The sequence below is a fragment of the Fistularia commersonii genome, chromosome 16 (genome assembly GCF_037954325.1).
Source record: "Fistularia commersonii isolate RoL2024-O1a breed Wild chromosome 16, RoL_Fcom_v1.0, whole genome shotgun sequence".
NCBI classification, from domain to species: Eukaryota; Metazoa; Chordata; class Actinopteri; order Syngnathiformes; family Fistulariidae; genus Fistularia; species Fistularia commersonii.
In genome coordinates, this window is record NC_141299.1 from 8,066,808 (window position 1) to 8,089,070 (window position 22,263).

General features: G+C 38.7%; 1 protein-coding gene across 1 annotated transcript; it reads left to right on the plus strand.

The window, feature by feature from the left end:
- The first annotated feature begins 402 nt into the window (after positions 1–402).
- On the plus strand, positions 403–1,834 carry rxfp3.2b (relaxin family peptide receptor 3.2b). The gene has a single exon (XM_086161919.1). The coding sequence runs from the start codon at positions 542–544 to the stop codon at positions 1,763–1,765; it is 1,224 nt and encodes a 407-aa protein (XP_086018045.1). The 5' UTR covers positions 403–541; the 3' UTR covers positions 1,766–1,834.
- The last annotated feature ends 20,429 nt before the right edge of the window (positions 1,835–22,263 follow it).

The following is a 22,263-nucleotide window of genomic DNA, read 5'->3' on the forward strand; positions in this document are numbered from 1 at the left end:
ATCAAATATGGAAATATTCACATGTCACTTTAATTATTGGTAACAGTACAATGACGTTAATATCAATAATGGATCTTATTATACGAAGAAAAGAGTGTTGTTGTTTTTTTAAGAATATATCACCCTCACTTCATTGAAAACAATAGAAGGACACGCTGTACATTTCCCATCCATGTCTGTGTGTTGCAAAGTATGTAATTACTATTTCATTTGTGCAGATACCCAATTCTCCAAGTGCGGATGATGCGAAAATCATAGAAGGAGAATGTGACTGTCTCTCGCCTGGATCCGTTTCCTGACGAGGAGCGCAGCGCCGTCTGTGCAGGGGCGCTTTGCGCGCTCCCTCCAAACCCTATAAACGGAGGAGGCGTGGAGCGCTGACAGCAGTTGAGGAGAGACGGGGGATAATCGTGGCACGGGAAAACATCTCTGGCGCCGGAGGAACAACTTATTACAGATAAACGGGGGACGCTCAGAATGCCAACAAAAACTTTTTTCTCTCCTTTGTAAGGCACAGCTGCTCATCTCTGCTGTGGAAAAAATGATATGTCAAGAGGAAACTGCCGGTGTGCCATCGAATGACACAGGAGTTCAAACTCCAGAACCTTGTGAGCAGCAGAGTCTAGTGGAGGACAGGAATGGAAATTGCAGCGGGGGTTCTATCAGCAACCTGTCTCTGCACTGCTGGCTGCAGCTCCTCACCAATGAATCCATTATGGAATACCAAGGAGACAGCTCCAGTCTGGTGGTACGTGTAATGATCGCATGTGTGTACTCCATAGTCTGTGCACTGGGGCTGGTGGGAAATGTACTTGCTTTGTGCCTGCTGCACTCACGTTACAGGCAGAAGCAGTCGTCCATCAACTGCTTTGTAATGGGACTGGCTATCACAGACCTGCAGTTCGTTCTGACATTGCCCTTCTGGGCAGTGGACACAGCCCTGGACTTCCGTTGGCCGTTTGGTCGGGTGATGTGCAAAATCATCAGCTCAGTCACCACTATGAACATGTACGCTAGTGTTTTCTTCCTCACGGCCATGAGCGTGGCGCGGTATTACTCTATCTCGTCAGCGCTGAAGATGCACAGTCGCAAGACGGCAGCTGCCAGGGCCAAGTGGACAAGTCTGTGTATCTGGGCTGTCTCTCTGCTGGCCACTTTGCCTCATGCCATCTACTCCACAAGTGCCCAGTTGTCAGATGAGGAACTATGCCTGGTGCGTTTCCCAGACTCCGGCAACTGGGATCCACAGCTTCTTTTGGGTTTATACCATCTTCAAAAGGTCCTGCTAGGGTTCCTTATTCCTCTAATCATAATCACCGTGTGTTATTTACTCCTCCTGCGCCTTGTCCTCAGCCGACGCATTGCAGGCGCAGCTTGCCCAGAAATTGAGCAAGGCCGACAGAGTCGACGCTCCAAAGTGACCAAATCTATCATCATTGTCGTGCTGTCTTTCTTCCTATGCTGGCTTCCCAATCAGGCGCTGACACTGTGGGGAGTGCTCATTAAGTTTGATCTCGTGCCCTTCAGCAAGGCATTCTACAACGCACAGGCCTACGCCTTCCCCCTGACGGTGTGTTTGGCTCATACAAATAGCTGCCTCAACCCTGTCCTTTACTGCCTGATTCGCCGTGAGTTTCGAGCAGGTCTCAAGGAGCTTCTTCTTCATGCAAGACCATCCTTCAGGGGCCTGGCTCATCTCCTGCGTCGTAAGGCAAAAGTGGCTGAGGCACCGCCTGTTTTGGTGCTGGTTCAAATGGATGTGTGACTTGGTAACTGAGGCACAATGACAGAGAGGATGAAGGCTGGATTGTCTGAAAACTGATTTGGAGTTATTTATCACACAACAAAATTCTTTGCAGTCTTGTCAACAAGTATAGTCAAAGTTATAGACATGTAATCACCTTTCAGATAAAAACACCTCATCATTACAGAAATATACCATGGACTGAACCCCGGTCTTCTTGTAGCCTCTGAAATACACTTTCCTGTAGATGCTTTTTTGCGATTCCTTCTGAGAGAATAGATGAATATGTAATTTATCACTCTGTCTCTGATGGGCTATTTCTATGTATTGTTATTATTATATGATATGTATTTCTGTCAATCATTGAATCAGATTTACATAGATGGAGTGCACAGGTGAGTGCGAGCTCAATTAAATGTTCCATAACATTTGCCTCATTTCTGACGTCATTATGGGATTTATCATTCCTTAAACACAGATTAAAGTTGGAAATTTAGAACACAATCAAGCTTGAAAATGTACTGGGAAAATCTCTGACTTGCAATGAGGGTTTAACACACATGAAAGAAATTCCAGATGGGGGAGGATTGCAGAAAATAACAACACAAAAAATTGTAAGTGAATGCAGGCCTCCTACTCCAATTGTTACGGTGCTTTTGTTCGTATTTGTCTTTTGGTGCAATCGCGTGCTCTGTTATGTAATGTATTAATGCAACCTGAATTTCAAATGTGCGCGGTCAGTACACAGTTGTATTTTCAACATCTGAAATACAATTCAGTACAACATATAATACAATATTTGACCAATATTGGTAAAAGTAGACAGGAGGAGAATAAGAAGATTGGTAAAAGTAGACAAAAAAGTCTCAGTCATAAAACTGCACCTGTGTTTTTATGAAATTGAAACAATATTGGCTGTCTGTTGCATTCATGTCTAACATATTTAATTATATTAAAACATTAAATAAATGAATCAAAGAACCTTGTAGTTTCTTGTGTTTTCCAAGGCAAGCGTATGTGACAGTTCAAGTAAGGGCTCAGAGCAATTATGTCTGTCCTTGAGCAAAAACCGAGAGTTGAGATGGTTGAATATTAAAGCAGCTCTTCTCTGCTGCAAAACCTACGCTGCTATTACCTGATTTAACAGTAGGAACTGAAGGAACAGTATTTATTTTAGGTGAACATTTTTCAACTTGAAGAATAAAATTGATCACACTAATTTGCAACACACTAATTTGTCAGTTTGTCACAATTTAAACTCAAACTGTTAAAAAAAAGGAAATCTCTCAAGCGGAAAAGAGCAGTTAACACAACTCCTTTTCTCACTCTGATTTCCCATGCTGGAGCAGCTCAGGACTTTAAAAAGAATAGCAATAATATTATTCTATGAATGTGTTGTGTACAGGATAATTTCTATTCTGTCAGTGTTTTAAATTAGATTAACATTTATGGACAGATCACAGATAACAGAGTAAATATTCAACAGTAATAGCTCATTGCACATCTAGGGAATGAAGTGAGAAGCCATATTAAAGATGGCAAACTAGTTTTCACTCCTTTGTTCTATTATTCACAAAATTATTATTCAAAGTAAGAAGCTTATGAAGTTGGCTGTTTGCAAGAAACAGAACTCAATAAAACAGATTTTCTCGAACTCCTATGATGAACTGTGATGAAATGCAAATAGCTTATTGGTACTGTTGATTGTGTTGTGTTTATTTTGGAAAAGGAATAACAGAGCCGAAATTAAATAAAGGATCATTACTTAGTGTATGATTGCACTTTCAAAATGTGTATCTATTTCATTAACATCATCATTTGCAGATATTTTTTTCAAAATTAATGCTCTAGATAATATTATTCCACCGCATAGAAGCTAATTTTCAAAGATTCAAATAAGATTCAGTGTTTATTGTCATGTGTACAGTCACTATACAGTGAAATTCTTACTTTGCCATCCACAGTGCAACCAGATAGTGATGAATGAATGAATAATCAGCCAGATGTAAATAGTACACAGAAATGTAAACAGTATTAGCAAGATGTGCAAGTTAAAGTTGAGGGTAGCTTTGAATGTACAACTCACAACATGCAGGTGCAAGTTGTATACAGACAGATTAAATAGATACTTAAGATAGATGAACAGTTGAGTCTAGCACCGGCTGCGCTGCATGTAAAGTGCAGAATTGTCCTGAGGCAGTACAAGGTTATTGGCTCCTCTCAATCGTTCAGGAGTTTACTGGCAGTTTGGTAGAACAGGTTCTTTAGCTGAGTCATTCTAAATTTCACACATCTGTTTTTCTGGCTGGAGGGTAAAAGTGTGAACAATCAGTGTGCTGGTTAGGCATGTCCTTGGTATTGGAGGCAGCTCTTCTGAGGACTCGGTGGTGGTAGATGCCCTGCAGGGAAGGCGGTGGGGTCCTGGTGATCTTCACTGCAGTCTTTACCACTCACTGCTGGTGTTTGCAATCCAAACAGTAATGGAGCTGGTTAAGAGGACCTCAACAATGCAGCCATTGAAGTTTCTGAGGATTGTAGGCAACATGGCAAACCTCCTCAGCCTCCTCAGAAAGTAGAGCAACTGTTAAGCCCTCTTAACCCTCACATTATGTTAAGGGTCAATTTGACCCATTGGGTCAATGGGCGAAATGGGTCAAATTGACCCTTAACATAATATGAGGGTTAACCTTCTGTGTGGTGTTGAGGTACCAAGTGATGAGCTTTCTCATGTGGCTGTTGATTGTTTTCATGGGCCCCTGACAGTCACCATTTCTTAAGTGGTTTAAGGCAGTTACATGATTACCAAATTTCATATGTTTATGTAGATCTTTAGTGCATTCTAGTGAACAAAAAATTATATAATCATAATTTGCAAACTCCATAGATAGTCGTGAATGAGTGTACAAGCATATTTGACTTTCAAAAAGCTCAGTAAATGGTGTGACAACTCAACAGGTACATCTTTATAATGTATGAATCCTGCTGAGCCAATATGAGGAAATAAGTATGCCACACAAGAGTATTAATTTTCTACTCCTACTTTGCCATTTTATTCATTCTCAACTTTAGACAATCAATCCTATGATTAGCTACACCTCTGCAGCTGTCTACATTTTGTAAATATTGTGTAGCACTTGACAGAAAATGTTTCATGTCAGATCCCATAGTCCCTATATGGTCTGCAATGAAAAATTCTGGTCTCGAATTTTTTTATTCATTTTTGTTTTTAAGAATAGCTACATACAAATTAAATATTTCCGTACCATACTCTTTGTCCTCAGCAGTTCAACTTGGCCACATACAGAAGAAATCTCCTCAATAGATTTTTTTCATAAATGGGTGGACGAACTAAGAAAATAAATATATACTTGAATGAATATCTGAGAAAATATTGCAGCTTGGGAGTAATGAAAAAGTATTTTCAAACTCAAAAGAAAAACACACTCCATTACAATCAATACCTGAAAATAACTGGCGCAAAGCCCATGATTCATTCCAACAACAAAAGTGGGAAAATACCCTTTTAGAATGGAAATAGCGGACTATCTTTCTATGCAACTAAAAGACATTTTGTTGTTTTGGTTTTTTTTTATTTTGAAGGCCTCCGAACCGTTTATCTTTTATTTTGAACTCATGATTCAAGGGATTGAGTCATTCCCATTTTTAGATATATATAAGTATGTACATTTAACTCATGTTTTGAGTGTCAAAAAGAGCTCATATGTTTCTCACTCTCTTCTAAAATGAATGTGGGCCAGAGGTTTGAGATGAGCTAATAGACTTATCAAGAGGTCACCTGCCTCCATGATCATGTGTGTAAGACCATTTAATCAATACTCTCCTGAGCTGTCAAGTGGGACAGGAAGAGTGTGAAAAAGGTTGTCGATCACCTGTTGAGCTGACCTTTCTCCGAGTCTTAATGATAGCCGACAACCATTGCATTGCTAGAATATTTATTTACCCCTAGTTGCCAGTTCACAGCCCCACTTGCCAGTAGCGTTGACTTTATCGATGGGATCATGGTGTTTGCAAAGCCTGCCAACAGAATAAATTTTGTTCATCACAAGCACATCTTAGTCTTCAAGGCCACCTGGTTACCTCCCAAATTATTAAAGTTTCTATAAGGTTCACACATGTACTTGCCATTAGCTACTGAGGAACAGGACACCTGATCGCTCTGATGCATTTTTGCACCTGTTTGTTTTGGCCTGGTGACATGAAGTTGCAGTGGTTAGTGTTACGGCCTCACAGCAAGAAGGACCCTGGCTAGATTCCTACAAAGTTCCTTTCTGTGTGGAGGTTGCATGTTCTCCCTGTGTCTGCATGGGTTTCCTCTGGGCTCTTAGTTTCCTCCCATAATGCAAAAACATGCAGTTTAATTAGAGACCCAAATTAAATGAATGAAAGAGTGAACGGTTGTTTTTCTCTATATGTGGCTCTATGATCACCTGGCAACCAGAGCAGGGTGAATCTCGCCTCGCCAGATACACGCCTGAGTGCAGGATAAGCAGTAGATAATGAATGTTGGATTCCATCACAGAAGCGTATTGAAAGACCTTGATTGCATATTTCATTTGAAAGATGAACAAACCACAACAACCGTTCATGGTGAGAAGAGATTTTGGCTGTATTTGACAGAATACAGTAAACAGAACGTCATCTTTACATTTTTCTTCCTCCCAGTTGGAGAAATGGCCGAGTGAGTCCTGGGCAATATTTGGTGTGAGCCACTTTTGATGCTCAGTGGAATAATCTGCAACAAACAGGAGAGGATCAGCAAGGTTTGTCACAGGCCATCTGTTTGGCCAGTGTCAGGCCAGCATTTACATTGTGTCATTCATCTACCTTTATTCATAATTATTATTAATATACTACCTTGTGATTACTATATGAAGCTTTTTCAGTTGTCTGTGGTGTTTTAAACAAACCAGGAAATGTATGGCTCGCAGATGATGACCTACTGCCTTGTTGTAGATATTTTAAAAGTTTAAAAAGTAGATTGATCATAAAGACCTCTTCTCTGCAAAGCAGGTCCTGACTTGCTTGACTTTTCTCTTTGGGGTATCAAGATCCTGCAGACTGTATACTACACGGGTAGGTCTAACATGCTCAAACACAAAAATGAAATACATCAACAACCTGATCATTGGAGGAAATAAATGTCTTTGTAAATAGTTCCATTGCAATGCACATTTCTATTTATTATCAGCATTTATGGGTTTTCTTTCAGTGGATAAGCATTCATCCTAAAACATGAGACATCTTTGTCTTGATTAATTAAAAAACACATTAATTTACAATGAATAGGTTGAGATGTTTTTTTGTTAGACATAACCTTGACCTGCTTGTCAATATCTTGGTGGACGTGCAGTTTCATTTTCCACATGACCTATACTTCATCCTACTCTGCCAAGGCAAAAAAAGCATGTCCTTGTCTATCTCGCCATCTTGAGAGGTCTGATGACAGTGAAGTGACAACCCCTTATTTGTCAGCTTGAGAGATGGACTCCTGTGTTGCAAATTGCTCCAATTCTGATACTCGATTCTCACATCTTATATTTCATAATTCAAATCTTGCTTTAAATTGTGCCTGAAGATTCCTTGACTTGTGTCAAATATCCAAAATAATAAATTAATAAAAAGCATAATATTTTTTTATGAACAACATGTATTTTATCTGGGTTTTATCTGCATTTTAATGTCAGTTTCATTATCCCTGCTTGGGCCCCCCAAAGCAATTTGTTCTCCTGACATGACAGCCTGACACATGTTGCAGGCACCAATGAGTGATAAGATTCCCGATTCCTGATATCTTTGTACATTGTTCCCCAGGAGAGACAAGTCAGGTTGCCTTTTTCACCAAGCAGTCTGGAAATAGATTAAAAAAAATCCCTGGGGATGTCACATCTCACTATAACAGGAAAAACAAGTGTTGGGTGCAGTATAAAATTCAAAATGCTAAAAAATTCAAAATGTCAACAAAGGAGGTCAAGGATTTGTTCACTGAAACTTTTCAAATCAGTGAATCAGTATTTGTGGACAAAGTTGGAATCCATATTGTGAGACAGGTTGTGTATGAAATCATCTTGTTCAGAAATCCATAAACACATTAGAGTTTTGAGATGCTTTGAAAAACTGTCAATGCAATGATTAAATATGTTTAATTGTTGAAATTGATGATGATCAAACTTTCTATTTACACATTTAGATTTTGCTGCTTTCAAATCCCTAATTTTGTACACTTGCAACAGTCAATGAACTCATCCTCAACGGTTGTTTTACCTGACCTTTCCCTGGTGACGCCCAGTCTGGCCTAACAAAAGATTACCTGAAATATCAGCCAGTGTTTGAAGCTCTGTCTGTTCTTTCTTGCCTTGTAATGAAGCTTCAGTCTAGACAAAGAAATCCTCAGATAGGGCAGACAGAATAGGATGGATGCTGTTATCCATGTCGGAACCCATTATTATCGGACACACCAGAATAAGCTGATGAGCTAGGTAGAGTGAGTGAGGAACACTCTAGTGTGTCTGCTGGACATGGTTGTTGAGATCCATTTAAATATTTGACATTGTTGTCATATTCATGTGAGCAACTAGAATTTCACGAAAGTCAATTAAAGTCACATTATCTGCAGTCAATGAGGTGGACAGAATACAGTGTCATCTCCGGAGATAAAGTCAGTAATTTACAAATGTATATGTGAACGTGTTTGTGTGTGTGTGCGTGCGTGCGTGCGTGCGTGCGTGCGTGCGTGCGTGCGTCCGTGCGTGTGTGTGTGTGTGTGTGTGTGTGTGTGTGTGTGTGTGTGTGTGTGTGTGTGTGTGTGTGTGTGTGAATGAGTTGGTGAGTGAGTGAGTGAGTGAACGAGATCATCAGACACAGGTCTCTCATCTTATAATGACACAGGTTTTTATTTGTAGATTTGTTCTCAACATAGTTGTAGTTCACTTTACCTTAAGTCCTATAAGTTGAATGTGACAGGAATTTTGTTCTACCGAAATCCACTTGTTATCTTGTTATGTACTGGATTGTATCCATTCCTATTTTGAATTTAAATGTAACTTTTTTTTTTCCAGGTATTGTGCTGTTGATTTTGAATGCTGTTTGTAATTGTTTTCTGTCCAGCTCTTCTGTTTCTTCTTTAAATTCCATTAGCACCCAAGATAGGACTCTTTTGGCCTTTTATTTTCCTTTACAGGAAAGCAATGATGTGATGGACATGCTTTTTGATCTTCAGTCACTGAGAGCCAGATCAACCATGTGGGCAGTGTACTGCACAGGTTTGTGATAGCTTTGGCTAGTTTCCGAAGCAAGAGATAAACAAGATCACCTCTCAAGTGAATATCATTTTGATGTGGACTAAATTAGCTCAGCATATTTCTTAAATCATCATCTTTCTATTAATACAACTTATCAATATCTTTCCACGGCTGTCAAAAAACATCTAAAAAAAACACATCTAAAACTTCAAAAGCAACCCCAGTTTTATGGTGCCAAAAGCTGTTGTCAAATCAAAAACTATTTGCAACAGCAAAAGCAGTGCGGTTGAATTCTACTGATACGTTGTGCCTATTTGTTCACCCACTTGCTTATTTGTGATGACATGTATGATATGCATCATAAACTTGACATACAGAAGGAATGTGTGTCTGAAGGAAAGTAAAATTCGCATAAATCTAAGTATCAAGTACCCTGATAACACCTCTGGAAATGAAAGCTAAATATACTACTAACCAGGCCGTCGGGAGCTATTGAAGGTTTAGCGCGTTACCCAAAGACACTTTGACATGCAGACCGAAGGAGCCGGGGATTGAACCACTGGCCGTCTGATTGAAGGGACACCCACAAAACCAAATGGCCCATACCAATTTAGCAACAAGTGTGAGATAAAATCCCATTGTAAAACAATGCTTCAACCTGTTTCAGTATACCCACATAGCAAATAGCAAAATAACTGAAATGGACTTCTGCTCTCCACAGTCCAAAATTACTGCACCTGAAAATGACCGTTCTGGGAGCATGTGAATATTGCTGTTATAGTAAATAGCTGCACAGAAAATAGTGTCTTAAGTGTTTTTCATTTTGCTAATTATCCACTTTACAGACCTCCATACCTTCTTCTTCTTCTTCTCCTTTTGGCTTTTCCTCTCAGGGGTCGCCACAGTGAATCAACCTTTTCCATTTAATCCTCTTCTCTGTATCCTCCTCTCTCACACCAACTACCCTTAAATCCTCTCTCACTACGTCCATAAATCTCCTTTTTGGTCTTCCTCTATACCTCCTGCCTGGCTGCTCCAATTCCAGCACCCTTCAACCAATATATTAACTATCCCTCCTCTGCACATGACCAAACCATCTCAGTCTGGCTTTTCTGACAGCACATCTTACATGTGCTGTTCCTGGTGCATGGCACCAAACAACAGCTGACAGTGCAAAAAAAAAAAGAAGTAGATAGGATAAATCTGATCCTTAACAGAGAAAAAAAGCTCAGTGTCTTAGGGTAAGGTGCCAAAGAAAGTAGAAATTAAGTAGACATTGAAGAGCAGAGACATTTAAGCCATACTGACACATTCAAGACAGATAAGCAAGAAACCACTTAGAAAAAAAAAAACCTCATTATAGGTCTTGCCAGAGCCGGCCATCTGAATATACATGTCAACGTTCCAATTTAATATACATACAAGAGGACCTAGATGGTTTGAACATGTACAGAGAAGATACTTGTAGAAGGACGCTGAGGTTGGAACTATCGGTCAGGAGGTCGAGAGGAAGACTGAAGAGGAACATTATGGATGGAGTGAAAGAGGATGTGACGTTAGTTGGTGCGAGGGAAGAGGACGCAAGGGATAGTGTTAGTTTGAGGCAGATGACTCACTGTGGCGACCGCTGAGGGGAACACCCAAAAGGAAACAAGAAATTGACAAGACATCAGATTATAAAAAGCATGAAAAGTACCAGATATCTCTTTAAGGAATGGATAAAGATGATCTAAAATTAGAAAATAGAAAACTGTTTAAGAATGTTCAGAGAAAATGCTTTTGAGAGTAACAACTATAGAATTCAAATATTTGTGAGTGGTTGCCTAAAATCCTTTTGCACAGTTGCATTTACGTAATTGTGTGAATACGGTGTCTGTATGTTTGTAATATTTTATTTCCTCCCATCTTGTGTCTTCATTCGTAAATAAGTTGTGCTATGCATACTGAACTGAACTTGATTGTGTGTATCACAATGTGTTTTTGCACCAATCCATACGAAATTAAATTTAAGGAACAGCTGTTGCTATGTCACACTTATGTTTGCTAATCTAAATGTCAATGTGAAAAAATGGTGTCATTTTCTCTCTATTCTGAATTTATGTTGACAGCTTCAGTGTAACTAGAGGAGCAAGCCTTTTAATAAATGAAATGTTATTTGATCACTCAAAAACAAAACAATCTAACTTTCTGCACAGACACATCTTTGATAGCAGAGTAAGCTCACATATCTGCCGCCATTGCTGCTTAAAAATGTTGCTGCAATTGACAATTTCGTCCCTTTCTTGCACATCTTATCCAGTGACCCTCAAATGAAAGATTTAGCCTTTTTCCATATTCCTTATGCCTCTATGGCAAACTGTTTCAGAAAGGCAGCATAAATCAAAGGGTGTCAGACTCAGGGTTGACAAAAGTGCCTTGTACTATAGGAACAGTTTATGAATGGCAGCAGAGCTTCAATTTCCAGTCAATATTTGGCAGGCAATCAAAACAACAGTATTTCTCTAAACCAGTAATTTTACTCACTTTGGAACTAACAATTTTGTATGGGCTGCAAATGGACAGCTTTGAAAAATGGAGTCATTAAAATGGAAATGACACTCTGTAGACCCGTGATGGCCAGTGCCAATGTCAGGTGACATTATCAAGTCCTTTAATCCAAAAAGCTAAAAGCAGCTTTAGCAGTGTTTATTCACACTGTGCACGACTACTCTAGTAGCAAGCTCCTTGAGAAGGCCTTATTTTAAGTTGCTCCTTGAGAAGGGCTTATAATTTTAAGTTCTATGTGGTGTTCTTTGTTTGTTTTTTAATACTTTTCATCTATTTATTTGTTTGGTTTGTTTGTTTTTTGGAATGAGCTTCCTGTCTGTTTTCTTATAAAATGGGTGTCCCTAAACAATCTGATCCAAAAATCATTTGTTAAAATTGCACTCTGAATATTTTTGCACAGTGGCTTAAATGAACTCTTTCCAAAGGAATGAGCCTGTACACCACCAAACAAGTTGCTTGTAAATGATTATTTAAAGCGCTGCAAGAGTGAAACTTGTCCTTGGGTAAGTTGTGTCAAAGGACAATGGTATAGGAGAAGCAATGTCACTGTCTGGCTCTCCTCAGCTTGTGGATGAAGTAGCACTTTCTTGTCCAGCATGTTCATGGTCCAGGACAGGTCCTCTGACACATCCACGCCCAGGAACTTGGTGCTGCTCACCCAATCCACCAGAGCACTGTTGACAGTCAGAGGTGTGTGCTGGATGCACTTTCTCCTGAAGTCCATAACAATCTCTTTTGTCCTCTCCACATTCAGAGAGAGGCTGTTGGCACCGCACCACAGGGCAAGAAGACTCACCTCACTCCTGTAGTTAGTCTCGTCTCCGTTGTTGATTAGACCAACCACAGCTATATTGTCTGCATACTTGATGTAGTTGTTGATGTTGTGCGTTGGTGTTCAGTCGTGTGTCGGCAGTCTCAACAGAGGGGGGCTCTGCACACATACTTGAGGGAACCCTGTGTTGACAGTGATGGTATTGGATGTGTCCCTACCAAACCGTATAACCTGTGGTCTGCCTGTCAGGAAGTCCAACAGCCAGTTGCAAATTGAGGCATTGAGCCCCAGCTGGTCCAGTTTGTGGGTGAGCTTCATGATCATGTTGAATGCTGAGCTGAAGTTGATGAACAGCATTCTAACATATGAGTCCTTAGTGTGAGTACAGTGGAGATGGCGTCAGCGTTCGATGCAAACTGGTGGGGAAACGGGGGGTAACTTGATGTGTGCCATGACTAGCCACTCAAAGCACTTCATAAGGATGGGAGTGAGTGCAACTTGGCGGTATTCATTGAGGCAGGAAGGGGATGACTTCTTCGGGACTGGGACAGTGGTTGTAGCTTTGACACACATGGGAACAGCCTGGCTCAGCAATGTGTCGAGTTCCTCCGCACAGTTTCTCAGTACACAGCCAAAAACAGGCAAAAACATGGATCATAAATGGACCGGGCCCACCTGCACCCTCCAAACGACCTGGAAAGATCCGCCACCAGAACCAGCCCCTAATAACTTTCGCATGAGCCTCAATCCATGTGATCCAACAAGTTTCATTCCTTTTTTTCACATTCTGAGAAGTTTGGCTTTACCTTTTTACATTTTAAGCCAGGTAATCCCTGACATTTACATTCCAAAACTCCCCACAGCTTATTAGAACTGACGAAACCTCTCGGATGAATGAAGAAATTCAAGTCCAGTTGCCACAACAAGAAAGTTTCGATAGTATTGGGAATAAGTTTAATTGATAGATAGGTAGATATGGGCATTGTTATATTATCCTATTTGCAAATCCCTTTCATACAGAATGATCAACTCCATTCTCCATTCAGCAAGCTTCTCTTCTCTGTGACTTTACAGCATTATATATAAAACATAATATTATAAGTTGGATGCTAAACAAGGATTATAGTTTGCAACCTTGGTTGTTCTAAAACTGAGCTGTCTCTTTGAAGAAAAATGGTTTACAAGACACTCTTATGAGCAGAATACACAATTGCTTTCTGAACAATGTAGACAAGAGTCCACGATGCCTTTGTCATCTGAAGAGAAATTGTGTCTATATGTTCACAATATTAATTAATAATCACATAACATGATAACAGACAAAACATTATTACTAAATTGGCAATGAGATAAGATTGCTAATTTCCGCCATCATTTTTTTAAATATTTTTAAAACCATATTGAATGGGAGAGAAATCCCTGTAGAGCATTATCACCTCCTGCTCAGATAGCTGTCTGGCAGGACATTTAATAATAAAACGGTTATCTGCTATGTGAAGAATCTATTGGCTTTTTGATCATATCTATTAGCCTGCATTGCAGATCAATCTATACATTCATTGTAATTTTTCCTCACAGATGGGTCCACGTCTCCCCAGCCAAGTTTTTCTATCCACCTTATAATAGGAAGACAAAACCACCATTTATCAACGTATTGCAGCACACAGTGACTTGATATTTTCTATTTATAAAGTAACCTGATATGAAGCAGTCAGTTCAATATGCTCCCTCTGCTCTTTGGAGTTCTGGACGAGTTCCTGTTTACACTTTTTTATATCCTGTACTTCAATTGGTTCTCCATTTACTTTGATTTTTTTGCGTTCCAATCAAATATCTATCGCTGATTGAATCTGGATTGTTTATTATTTTGAATATTTGTGTGAATATTCTAAGAATATTCTGTGTATGCTTTGTTTAAAAGTGGTCTCATTTTATTGAACATTAAATGCATCCATTATGAATTTCCCTACACAAACTCTTTAGTTGTCTGTTCACCTATATGTTTCTGTTTATTCATGTTCATTTGATTTTAGATTTTGCTGTAAATGTTTTCTGCATATTTACATTTGACCTTAAATTTTGCATATTTCCTTCTTCTCTATCCTCCAATCAGTTTGTTACCCACATCAAATTCACAGTGGAGGATGTCACTGATCACAAACTTCCTTTTTTGGACTGTTATGTTCATATTCAACAGGACAGGAGCTTATATATTAAGGTCTACTGGAAACCTACACACACTGACCATTACTTTGACTCGCATCACTCCCTTGAACACAAACAAGTTGTAATCAGAGCTCTTCACCACCGAGCAAAAAACATCTCAGCAACATCAGAAAATCTGGGGTCCAGCATATCAGGAAAGCTCTTAAATCTTGTGGCTACATTTATTGGGGTTTGCTAAAACAGAAACCACCAAACAGAAGAACAAAGAACAGGAGGAGGACAGGAACAAAGCTTGGAGATGTTGGGATTCCATTTGTTGTTGGTATTTCGGGAAAAATTCAGAAGGGGTTTTAGCAAGCACCAAATACCAGTATACTTTAAACCCCCAAATACCATGAGGCAAAGACTGGTGCACAAAACAATCGAGCATATGATCGAAAATATAGTATTTGATGTCACTTGCAATGAAGATTGTGATGACCTCTACATTGGTGAGATAAAACAACTTCTGCACAAAGATGGCCCATCACAGGAGGGCCACCATCCCAGGACAGGAGTCGGCAGTCCACCTGCACCTGAAGGACAAGGGTCAATCCTTTGAAAACAGAAATGTCCGCGTACTGGCTAGAGAAGTCAGATGGTTTATGAGAGGAGTCAAAGAAGCCATCTTTGTCAAACCAGAAAAAAACATCTCTCAACAGGAGAGGGGGGCTTTGGCACAAAATTTCAACCACATACAATGCCGTACTGGCATTATGTGACATTCGCCTGTCTCAAAACAGCTCAAACACACCACGTCTATCTGCACCCTGGGCTTGTTTCCACCACCGAAACAAGGCCCAATGACAACAGCCTGAGCCTCAGTCAAAGGGATCTAATAGATTCCTCTCCTTTGTTACACACAGTCTAAATTTTAGTTAACCTTTTCAAATTTTACTTCAGGTAAGCTCCCAGATATTGTACCTTTGTTCATCCATATGAAACCTATATGAACACAACAACCCCATTTAACCTAGTTTCTGCAAAACAATGCTCCCGTTAACCTAACAAGGCATCACAACTTTGATCAGCCCCTAACCTTGGCAGTTATATACCGAATACTCCCCACAGTTCATTCTAACTGAAAGGCCCCTTTTTAAAGATTGACCCAGGAATCTTATGTTTGGAAGGCAGGTAGAACAATCTCTTGATAGCATATCGAGTTCCATATCATCTGTATGTATGATAAGAGAAAAAAAATGATTTTATAAAAACAACAGAACAGCACTTGAAAGTTTTGTTGATTAAACACAATTTCATTAACATTAGTGCTGTCACCACCTGTGCTCCAACTGGCTTCCACAATGAAATGACAACTGTTTAAAGATTAATTGTGGGTTGACACCTTTGGTCCCAGTCCTAAGTCACACAGCGCTGATAATACTGTTACCTGTTCCCCTATGAAGTCATGATTGTGCTTGTATAGGATGCCCTTGGGCCAGTAATTGGTCACAATGTGGCCTGTTGCCAGCAAGAGAAGTGCTTTATGATGGCTTTGGTGTGGTTATGAAACTTCATGATCACTTTAACCTCTTTAGAACAGCTGTCAGCAGGAGTCTTTATCAGGAGTCTATTACATCACTACAGAATAATTTTGATTTGATTTGATTTGATTTGATTTGATTTGATTTGATTTGATTTGATTTGATTTGATTTGATCTGATGCCACATTAGCTGAATATGTTTACACAGACCTATCTTAATTTAAAAAAAAGAGAGAAAAAAACCAAGTATGCAATAAATTACTGTATACTATAATAACAGCAGAACTTAAACAAGTAGAACATGTTATGTTGCTCTAATATTAGTTGACTGAATACTAGTAATCAAGACCCAAATGAAAAAAAGAGAAATCCCGCACACACTGCAGAGCCAAGTTGTCCTTGCGTGTTAGGACTGAAAATGTCAGCACATCACTAAAACACATGGAGAACATCCAGAGCTCAACAGCCAGCTTTGATACTGAGTTATCATTGTAATTGTGATTAAATTCCACTGAACAAAATTCTCGATCAGACCTCTGTACTCCTCTTCGTTGTCATTGTTGATGCATCCCACGATGGAATAGTCACCGGAGAACTTCTGGAGGTGGCAGGAACCACTGTTTTATCATAATTCGGAGGTGAAGAGGGTGAAGAGGAATGCAGACGGGACAGTACCTTGGGGCACCCCTGTGCTGCATGCCATGGTCTCAGAGACACAGCCATCCACCCAAACAAACTGCGGCCTTGTTGGTGCTCGGGGGGACGGAATGATGTGGTGGAAGAGGGGGGTGTTCGCGGCAGTTGCAAATGGGCGGGAGAATGGGGGGCAGGTGGTGGTTTCATCAGGGTTTGAGGAGATGGTGAGGAGATGGTGAGGAGGGGTGAGCGTGGGCTGTCATTAGAAGCTGATGCTGGTGAGCAGGAGGAGGGTGATGGGGGAGGCAAGGTGTACAACATATGAAAAAGCATTTCTGTAACTGATTGTAAGAGAGTGCCTATCAGTTTTATAATCATGTCAATTTTGTTCTAATTTTCCTTGTAATTGTTTTGACCCAAGCAGGGAAATCTGAACAGTTGTAGATAAAATTGATGTAAATTCCTGGGATATTTTATTTCAATCTATGTTGAGATTTAGCAATTGCCGTTCTTTTGCTGGAACAAATTATTGATGCCATATGCAGTTATAATAAAATATCACAAGGTCTGAACAAATTACATGTGATAATTTGTCAGCAATTCTAGGCTTCAACAAGAAAAGTACAATAATCATCATCATTATTCAACTGTCTTCCTACTCATCTGTGAAACTTTAGTATGTTCAGAGCACAAAACTCATCAAATACAAAGAGCTGGAATATCAAAAACCCAATATGTCTCCAACGTGAGGTCAAACTTGCAATGTTTCTTTAGTTTTCACTTATTTACATGAGTGCAGGTTTGATAAAAGTATCTTTCAATGGTTATAATAGAACTGCTCTCTTAAAAGTATTTTTCTACTTAATCTGTTTGAGAGACCAGTTCTTTGTGGATTTTTTTCTGATCTCCCCCATCATATAAAACAGATGAACAGAAAACAGCATTATAACCATTCAATGACATTTTTCATAAGATTTTGAAAGAATCCTATTGCACTAATTCTCATCACATGACAAGACACACTGGACAACGTACTGTTCTGCATCAAAAAAAACAATGAAAGCACTACAAGGTGGATGTCCTTTACAAAAGGCTGTGTTATGCTTTTCAGCTCATAACTCCAAGGTGCAATTGAGTTGTGATCCAACTCTCACAAGAGGTGGTTCAGGCATACAAATGAGGTACTCCAACCCCCCCCCCCCCCCCCCCCCCCCCCCACACACACACACAGATAAACTGATATAACTTTATGTATGCCATGAGTATTCTTATTTGGCTATGCTTGGTGAATTTTTCTTTTTTGCTATAATTGTAGCAAAAGAAGATTATTCTAAATCATTTGTTTGGTTCCTTTTGTCTTTATTTTTATGCAGTTTCTAGCAAATCTGGGATCATTTAAGGACAATATTGGACCATGACCCAACAGTGACCCGGTATATTCTTGTTTTCAAAATTAAATGTATTATTTATTATTCAATTAAAATTACTGAATAATTATATTTGTTTGATAAAATGGGAACATTAAATATTGTATCAGTGAAAATTCTGACCGTAACAGTTGGAGCAAGTGGAAAGTATGAGTATCAGTATTGCAAGCATTTTGAAGGCTAATATTTATGTATTTCATGTTGCATCTACATTGTTCAGTCAAATCATTGACTTGGGAACAAACCTGTCCAAGTTGATACATTTTGCATCCTTTACTTGAAGTCTGGCTCATAAGGCATCTTTTCAACAATGAGTAATAAACTAAATTTAACTGATGGGAAAAGCTGTATGTTAAAGTTGAGGATGGTTTCAACAAGGATCAAGTATGATTTATAAAGTTAAGTCCTGCAGGCTAAATAGAGGAGCAGACAATTGACTGGATTTAGAAGATGGAAACATCTCATACAAAGCAATTTACCCTGTGCAATTAACAAAAAGAATGGTTATTTAATCTGGGACTGTTTTTTCTGCACAAGTGTTTGTCTCAAAATAGAAGTGGTCAGAAAAATTAAAATACAATTCTATCTTTAATATATCATTAGACTATCCACCTTTCCTGTCATTGTCTACCACTTTTACTGCTCTGGGTCCTATCCTGGTCCTATGCTGGAGCCTATCCCAGCTGCCATCAGGCAATAGGCAGGTTACACCCTAGACTGATCGCCAGTCAATCGCAGGGCCGCATATACAGACAGACAACCATTCACGCTCTCATTTGCACATTTAGGCAATTTTTCCAGTTATTCGGCTGCATGTTTTAGGACTGTGGGAGGAAACTCAGAGAACCCGGGGGAAACCCACACAAACTTTGGGACTCTTCGCGTGTGAAAATGTAATCATCCATCACATTGATGGAATCATGAAATATTTTTGCAATGACATCTTGTTTTTTTACCATTTAGAAAATTCTATGAAATTTTAATAAAAATGCATGGACATTTTTAAACTATTCCATGTAAGATTTTCCCTTAACCTCAAAATTTCAATTAACATTTGTGTAGCCTTGGCAAATTTTGGAACTGTGGTCAACTAAGAAATATATTCCTTTCCCCTTACTTCACATCTCTTTTCTCTGCAGTCTTGGATGCATTTCATCCTCCATCTTCTCTGCCCAGCGGCTTTGCCTTAGACTCGGAATAACAGCTTCAAAGAGGCTAATCCTATTTAGGACCTCTGGATAAGTCTTATTTCCTTTTACAACAGTTTGAGACCACATCCCTCAGAAAGCACGGTGTCATTTCAATTTATTATCAATTACTCAGGCTGAACTGCCTACCATTTGTCTCTGTCAGTTATTCTGTGACAGCGTTTCGGATCAACAGAGCAACAGAACAAGGACGGTTAAGCAGATCAGGTGCAAAAGTGAAACCATTTAAATCTGTTTCTTCCTCTTTATATATTTAATTAATAATGTCATATTGGCTCCATGCATACGTGACAGTGTGTCTGTGGCCCTTGACCATGCTGAATGGTCTAATTGTGTTTGTCTTGCACATACTCCCTTCACCCTGAAATAAATCAAATTTCATGCCTTTCATGCCTTTGAGGGAGCGCTTTTGTGGCCAGCAATTTCAATTTATCATGTTATTGTGAACCATCTAAATATTCAATTACATCTACCAAAAATGTTAACCAAGTCATAATTGGTATGAGAATGAAAGAAAAATTATTTGTGCAAAAAAGCATGCTGCTGAATGCAAAGATTGTGAATTCTCAATGTCACTCCAGGCACAGGAATTTATTTTTCCTGTCTTTCCTACCTGTTTTACAACTGTAACATGTTGACGGAAATGGATTTTAGAACACTTAATGAAAGATACATAAAAAAAATAAACACTGACAAATACTTCTGGGCCAAAATTAAATGCTGTTTCCAATAAAATAGGTAAAGTATCATTTGTTAAGGGTCAGCCGGTTATATACGCAGCTGAGATCTTGTGAGAGAAGCATTACAAAAACACCATCAAATGAGTCACACATATTTGATTAAGCAGTTGTGAATTCTATATTCATTGTAACTGAAGTTGATACCAGTTAAGAAGTTTTGCTTTGATATTTGTTTGTTGTTGTTTGATATTTTGTATACTTTTGATTATTCTAAAACATTATTTTGCAATGATGTTATGTTGTAAATGTTGTAAATGTTGAATGTCAAAATGGCTTATATCAAGAATATGGAATGTGAATAATTCATCATTTATCATAACTTGCTTCAGCTAAATCTGTTTTGCAAATTGCATGATAGAAGAAAAGGAATTTATTTCACACATTTTATCGTTTCATATTTTCAGTTGGTTTTTTTTCTCTGTATATGGATGCACAGTGGTTCACGCTTTGGCCTGTCAGCATGAAGGACCCTGGTTTGATTCTGACAAGGGGACCTTTTTGTGTTTGCATGTTCTCCCTGTGTCTGCGTGGATTTCCTCCAGGTTCTCTGGTTTCCTCCCACAGTTCAAAAACATGCAGCAGGTTATTTAGAAAAAAATTGGGAAAATTGCCCCAAATGAGTTAGTGAATGTTGTCTGTTTGTTTATGTGGCCCTGCGATTGTGTACCCTGCCTATCATCAAACTTTACGTAAAGCATCAAATATTTTATCCTAAATTTCAACCTTCTTCTTCTACACTTAGAGTGAAAGTAGAATGAGGATGATTGTAACAAATGCGTTATATGAGTGAGTGACTGAGATCTTTGAAGCTCTTCTTCCCTGACAGCACCATCTTAGAATTAGATAGATAGATAGATAGATAGATAGATAGATAGATAGATAGATAGATAGATAGATAGATAGATAGATAGATAGATAGATAGATAGATAGATAGATAGATAGATAGATAGATGGATGGATGGATGGATGGATGGATGGATGGATGGATGGATAGATAGATAGATAGATAGATAGATAGATAGATAGATAGATAGATAGATAGATAGATAGATAGATAGATAGATAGATAGATAGATTGTTTGAAACAAGTCTAGAATTTCACATAATGTCAGTTCCCTATCTTATTCAATTACTATCTTCTCGTGACAACGTCACTTGTAAGGATAAGTTTAGATTTTTTTTTAGTAGTGATGTTCCCTTTGCGTCCCATTTGCTAACTGTACGGAGGATCTCCATGTCAATAAATCAGTCGGTTGTATTTTTGGGCCTCGCCTATCTTTATTAGTCAGTGGTTGTTTTTACCATACCATATGTTTGAGAGCAACATGAACTATACTTGAGAAATATGATAATTCTAGATGTAGAGAATTTGTTTCCTTTTTTTCAAAGCCTACATATTAAAACCCTTCAAAACACTGACTCAGTGTGTTGGTGCTTTACTGTAAATATATACATTAATTGATGAAAACATCAGACAGGTGGATAGGGTTTCTCGTCATTCTAAAGCACATTCAGTTACAATCCCTGGAGAAACTGACAAGCAGTTCTTCCTTTTATTCTGTGATGACTGTGATACTTTGGCTCTCCCTGCTGGTACAGCATATGCAACAACACAACACTAATATTTATCTCTTTTTGGTCCTGCAAATATTTTCTACTTGCAAACACATATTAGTGATCAAAACATAAATGGAAATGGCTCGGACAATGATTCCAAGAATGTGGAGTCAAGTGGTTAAATAAAAAAATTCAACAATGTATGGAGGCCAGCTATATTTTCACTAAATCAAGGTTTTAAGACTCAACAAAATAAATATTAGGCATCAGTCAATATTATTTTTAGTCACAGCCCAAACAAAGCAAAATGGATTTTATTCGGATTGCCAAATATCAATAAAAAAATACTCTGACCTAACAATTGATGCATCAAAATTACCTATGACCTCATTACTATATTTAATCAAAAGTGACCCTGTAGTCAAAAAGTATTACTTCAATGTTAATAATTAAAGGAGGAAGATAAAAACAAAAAGAAAAAAAGTTAGCTTTCTTGAAACAAAAAAAAAATAAGATATAGAATCAGAATCAAAACTACTTTATTGATCCCAGAGGAAATTGAGTGATGTCAGATGCTCCATATAGAAAGACATTCAGATAAATCAAGGAAGACAAGCTGAATAAAAGTGATAAGTTACAAGAGCAATATAGAACCAGATAGGTATTGAGATGAGAAGACAGTG